The sequence below is a fragment of the Acanthisitta chloris genome, unplaced genomic scaffold (assembly GCF_000695815.1).
Source record: "Acanthisitta chloris isolate BGI_N310 unplaced genomic scaffold, ASM69581v1 scaffold3595, whole genome shotgun sequence".
In the NCBI taxonomy this organism is placed as follows: Eukaryota; Metazoa; Chordata; class Aves; order Passeriformes; family Acanthisittidae; genus Acanthisitta; species Acanthisitta chloris.
The window spans coordinates 1-5,182 of record NW_008672985.1 but is presented as its reverse complement, the minus strand read 5'-3'; the positions used below and the strand labels follow the sequence as shown (position 1 = coordinate 5,182).

General features: G+C 45.3%; 1 protein-coding gene across 1 annotated transcript in view; it reads left to right on the top strand.

The window, feature by feature from the left end:
- The window catches only part of LOC103802263 (chromosome unknown open reading frame, human C3orf33), a gene marked incomplete at both ends in the record, with an annotated part of 1,807 nt that extends 111 nt beyond the window's left edge, over positions 1–1,696 (top strand). Inside the window, 2 exons of the mRNA XM_009074721.1 lie at positions 683–843; positions 1,457–1,696. Of these exons, the coding sequence (XP_009072969.1) occupies positions 683–843; positions 1,457–1,696 (401 nt within the window). The remainder of the gene's footprint in view (positions 1–682; positions 844–1,456) is intronic.
- Between the last annotated feature and the right edge of the window lie 3,486 nt (positions 1,697–5,182).

Here is a 5,182-nt window from a genome sequence, read left to right as displayed (position 1 = left end):
TCCGTTCATCACAGCCATACAGAGGAGATGTAAGTAACCAGTGAAAGAATGTGAAGAGCAAGGGCAGGAATAAAATATTCTGCTCTCAAAGCTGGAGAGGAAGGGCTGAGGGACATGTCTAGCTCTACCTTTTGGTCTTTCCATGCTTTAGAGATGGGAAACTGGGGAATAAATGACACAAGGAGACCTGTAATGGAAAACTGGTCAATACAGTGTTTGTGTCAGGAGCAAGTACACAGGCAGTGCCTCTGCTTGCACAGCTCATCTCACTCCTGGCAAAAAGACTGTAGGGATTGTACTTTTACTTATGGACACCTGTTTTGGGGGGACAGCTTTTCTGTCAGAAATGTCAAGTCCATGAGTCACACTCTGCCTTGGCAAACACTGGCAGGTGCTAATGCTTCCGCCCCTGCAGGTAAATGATAATGACTGATAATGGGAGTACTTATTCTTCTTTGTATGCAAAATAAGCCAGCTAAAAACACTTAGGTAATCTTGAATTTTGATTCTTTTTAATTAAGAGAAATGAGACCTAATTCATTGTTTGTGAATAAGTAGTGCTTGGGGAACTAGAATGGATTCTTTACATCTATGGGAATGAATTCCTCACCAGCAGTTGCTGAGGGTCTGTGAAAAGCCTGAACTTTCCCTCAGCACCTAATCTCCCTTTCTCTTTCCTCAGGGCAGCCCGAGGGACTCCTGCTGGTGCGGCTGGCTGGAGTGGAGCTGGCCCCAAATGGCATGGCCTGGCTGCAGAAAGAGCTTAGCCCTAGGCAGCACCTCTGGTTCCAGCTCCTGGGGAGGGAGGGTTCAGCCCTGGAGTGCCTGGTGTTAGTAAACAAGGTAAAGAGAGCCAAAAAAAAAAGGACTTTTATGTGCAGTTCTGACTGTAGTCATACAATTCAGACATCTTTGTTCATTTAAGAAGTGTTGTTATTTAAGATTCATCTGTCTTGATATGAATTTTAAATGTTGTATTTGCCAATCTGGTTTCAAGATCTGTATTTTTTTCAGACTGGTTCATGACAGGAGTGTATTTATCTGTCAGACAGTGCCAGGCTACATCCTATAGTTATGATTAGCCTACTGGTTATGCTGTTTTATGTTCCTGCATTATAGAATCATAAAATCCCCAACCTGGTTTGGGTTGGAAGGACCTTAAAGCTTATTCCATTCCACCCTCTGCCATTGGCAGGGACCCCTTCCACCAGCTCAGGTTGCTCCAAGCCCCATCCAACCTGGCCTGGAACACTTCCAGGGCTGGAGCAGCCACAGCTTCTCTGGGCAACCTGTGCCTCATCACCCTCACATCAGAGTTGGGTTTTACAGCCATTTAGATTCCTCTTCACTTTTAACTTCTGCTTGAGTAAAGCTTGTACCTCTGAGGGAGTTCACAGAAAACCCCAACTAACCCTGTTTTAACAGTGAATATTGTATTTATTGTGCCTTTTTACAGGGAGGATTTCTCAGCATGTGCTTAAACGAAGAGCTGCTGAGCCAAGGGCTTGGCAGAGCTGCACGGATTGAGGGGCTGCCCCACCATTCCCACCTGTACTGGAAGCTTCACAAGAGGCTCCTTCGGGCTGAGCTAAAGGCCTTGAAGAAGAATAAAGGCATATGGAAAGAAGAAACCTACTCTGAAAGACTCCGAAGTCATATAAGCAGCATGAAGTTGGTGCAGAGGCTGAAACAATTGGTGAGCTGGTTCAGAAGCTCCATGGACCGGTAAAAAGGTGGAGGAGTGCAGTTCCCTGTGCTATGTGCTTTGTGTACAGTGTGTGTTTGTGACACATCAGTGCCATGGTGATGGGGGTCCCTGTTTTGGACAGAAACCCCACACTGGGTGGGTTATGTAGGATATAAACACCACAGTTGTTTGCTTATGTAAGATACATAACCCACGGGGTCATATAGAATATATAAGCCAGAGGGAATGGATCACATAGAATATATAACCCACAGTGAATAACTTATGTAGAACATAAATCCCGCAGTTCATGTCTTGTACAGAATACAAAACACAGAGTTAATGGGTTATATGTTCCATATAACCCACAGTGAATGGGTTATGTAGAATATATCCCAGGTGGGATTGAAATTTAGTAGCACTGTGCACGCCACAATGAAAATGTTCTGATGCCAAACTGGTCCACAATAATGTCCTGAATTACTTGTCCTGTTTCCCACCTGTTAAACACCTACAACCTGTGCTAACCAGGGAAAGCAGCCAAGAGTGCAGGTTTCAGAGGTGCAGAGTGTCAAGTCACAGCACACAGCCCCAGACACCTGTTAGATGTCACTGCTGTGTAGCCCACACTGGTTAGAAACTCCCTTTCAGTCCTTCACAAAGCTCCTGGGATGTGTTTACACATGAGGTTTTTGTTTGACTTCTATTCTTGCATTATTTTTGTGAGTAATTTGTGTTTTAGAAATCATTCATCTTGAATGATGGGTTGCATTGTTGCCAGTGTAACAGGTAATTTGTTATGACTGATCTTAGAAAGCTGATAAGGTTGTAAGAAATAAGTTCCTTGGGGAAAAAAAAGTCACTTTGTATGTCAAAGAATAGAAATCAATGCCAATAATCCACATTTTATGAGACAACTTCTGCTTGAAGAGGAAAAACGTGTTGTTTCTTTCTGATGGTTCTATAAATATCAAAAATTAGATGAAAATAAACCTTCAAGATGAAATTTGCAAAGGAGGACCAAACTGTGCTGAGAACTTAAAGCCTTGGTTTATTTTTGACACAAATGTTACATGTATGAGTGTGTTACTATTTATTTTCTACTTATTTTCAGAATAAAGATGGAATTTCTTAAGCTCATTGTTACAAGTTTTATATACTAACCACTCGACCCTTGTTTAACCTCCTACAGTCTCAATATTTATTTTAAATGAAGTGCTTTACAGATTTTCCTTCTTTCTGTGTGATTCCATGCCAGGGAAGCACTGGGGAGAAGAGTGAGGTGCAAAGAGCCTTAATAGCTGAGCACTTTTGACAATTAGTGCTACATCAGCATTTTCTCTGCTGACTTCAGGGTGAAATTGTGACTCCTGGGATTGTAAAAAAAGCAGCTTCTTGGGTAAGAATAGATGTTAGTCCTTTTGCTCCTGGTCCTCTCAGGGGTGAGGTTGGTGTTTGCAGGGCACAGGGAGCAGTGAGCCATGAAATACCAAAGCAAAACTTAAAGATGAGTTTTAACCCCAAACTACAACTTCAGGCTCAGTAATAATTCACTTCTCATGGGGATGATGATGATGATTGTTACTATCGTCATTATTTGTGCTATTATTATTAGTGGTATTGTTGTTATTAGTGTTAGTGTTTTTATTAGTGTTATTAGTGTTCTTCTTACATTCAGAAAGCAAAAAGAGCTTTTCCAATCTGGGCATAATCCTACAATTACGAATTTTCCCCCTGTCATAATTAAATATAATTCTGGACTTTGCACTTCTGCTTTGTAGATGAGTCACAGAAGTATTTATCACAGAAATCCACTGTAAAGCTGAGAGAAAAGCCTCAGGAAAACACATGCTAACATTTCTAGCAGGCAGAGGTGACGTGTGGGTGTTTGTGAACCAAGTGTGTTGTTCCCTCACAGGGATTTGGGATTGCAGTGACAAATGATTTCACAAGGGTCAGCTCCTGTAATTGTTAATGCTGTTTTCCTTATCGTCCAGGGCTTATCTGTTAAAAAAAACCCCACCAGCACACCCTCCCCCCTCAGAAAAAAACCAATTCAGTTCAAAGCTGCGCTTTCCATCTGTGCAGGGCTTGAGAGGTTGCAGATCCTGTCTCCGTGGGAGGCCTGGCCATTGGAGAAACAGTAACAGAAGCAGAAGACAAATAGCTCTGCAGAACCTGGAGGAACTGACTGGGAGGTTGGGAGAGAAGCAGCACTTTTCTCTGTTACATAAACCCCCCACGCTGCTTCTAAAGAGCTCCATCCCTCCCTTCAGCCACAGCAGAGCATTTCCAGCAGAGGCTGCAGTGCTGTGATTAGGAATGAGGACAGTTAAACTGTTCAGCTCTTCTGCCTTTGCCCTGCAACTCTGAACATGCTGAGTGATACGTCTTCAAAAGCACAGGGAGTGAGAGACCTGTCCTCCAAATGGCCCAAGAAAATACCTTCAGCACTGCACAGGGTTTTATTGCTGGTGTGGCATGTCAGGCAAATGGTTGTCATAAACAACACTGACCTTCCTCAAAGCCCACCCAGCCATGGCGGGCACGGGGCTGCTCCGAGCAGCCTGTGGGGAACACACTACCAGAGCCTGTTGTGATAGAAGAATCACAGAATCAGAGCTGGAAGGGACCCTTGAGGATCATCTAGCCCAACTCCTGACATGCACGGGACATCTCTGAGAATCACACCATGTGCCTGAGAGCATTGTCCAAACACTCCTTGAGCTCTGTCAGGCTTGGGACTGCAAACACTTCCCTGAGGAGAAGAGGGAATGGTTTCAACTGTGAGGGGATTGGTTGAGATTAGATTTCAGGAAGAAGTTTTTCACAATGAGGCACTGGCACAGGTTGTCCAGTGAAGCTGTGGCTGCTCCATCCCTGGGAATGTTCCAGGCCAGGCTGGATGGGGCTTGGAGCAACCTGGGCTAGTGGAAGGTGTCCCTGCCCATGGCAGGAGGTGGAAATGGATAAGCTTTAAGGTCTATTCCAACCCAAACCATTCCATTAGTCCATGAAAATCAAACCTTCCGAATTCAGATAAGCAGCTGTAGGGGCAGATCATCTGTGGGCAAGTTTGCAGTTTTAAGATAAGCTGATGCAAAATTAAGTGGCAATATAGCCAGTGCGTAAAGGGGCTTCAAGAGAGCTGCAGAGGGACTTGGGACAAGGGCTTGGAGGGACAGGACACAGGGAACGGCTTCCCACTGCCAGATGGAAGGGGTAGATGGGATGTTAGGAAGGAATTGTTCTCTGTGAGAATGGTGAGGCACTGGCACAGGTTGCCCAGAGAAACTGTGGCTGCTCCATCCCTGGGAGTGTTCCAGGCCAGGTTGGATGGGACTTGGAGCAACCTGTTCTGGTGGGAGGTGTCGCTGCCCATGGCAGAGGCGGCACAGGACGGTGTGTGTGTGGGGCAGCCCCGGGCGCTGTCCCCAGGGGCGGCAGGTCCCTCCGGGGCGGTAGGACGGGGCGGTAGGAGCAGGCGGTGCCGCT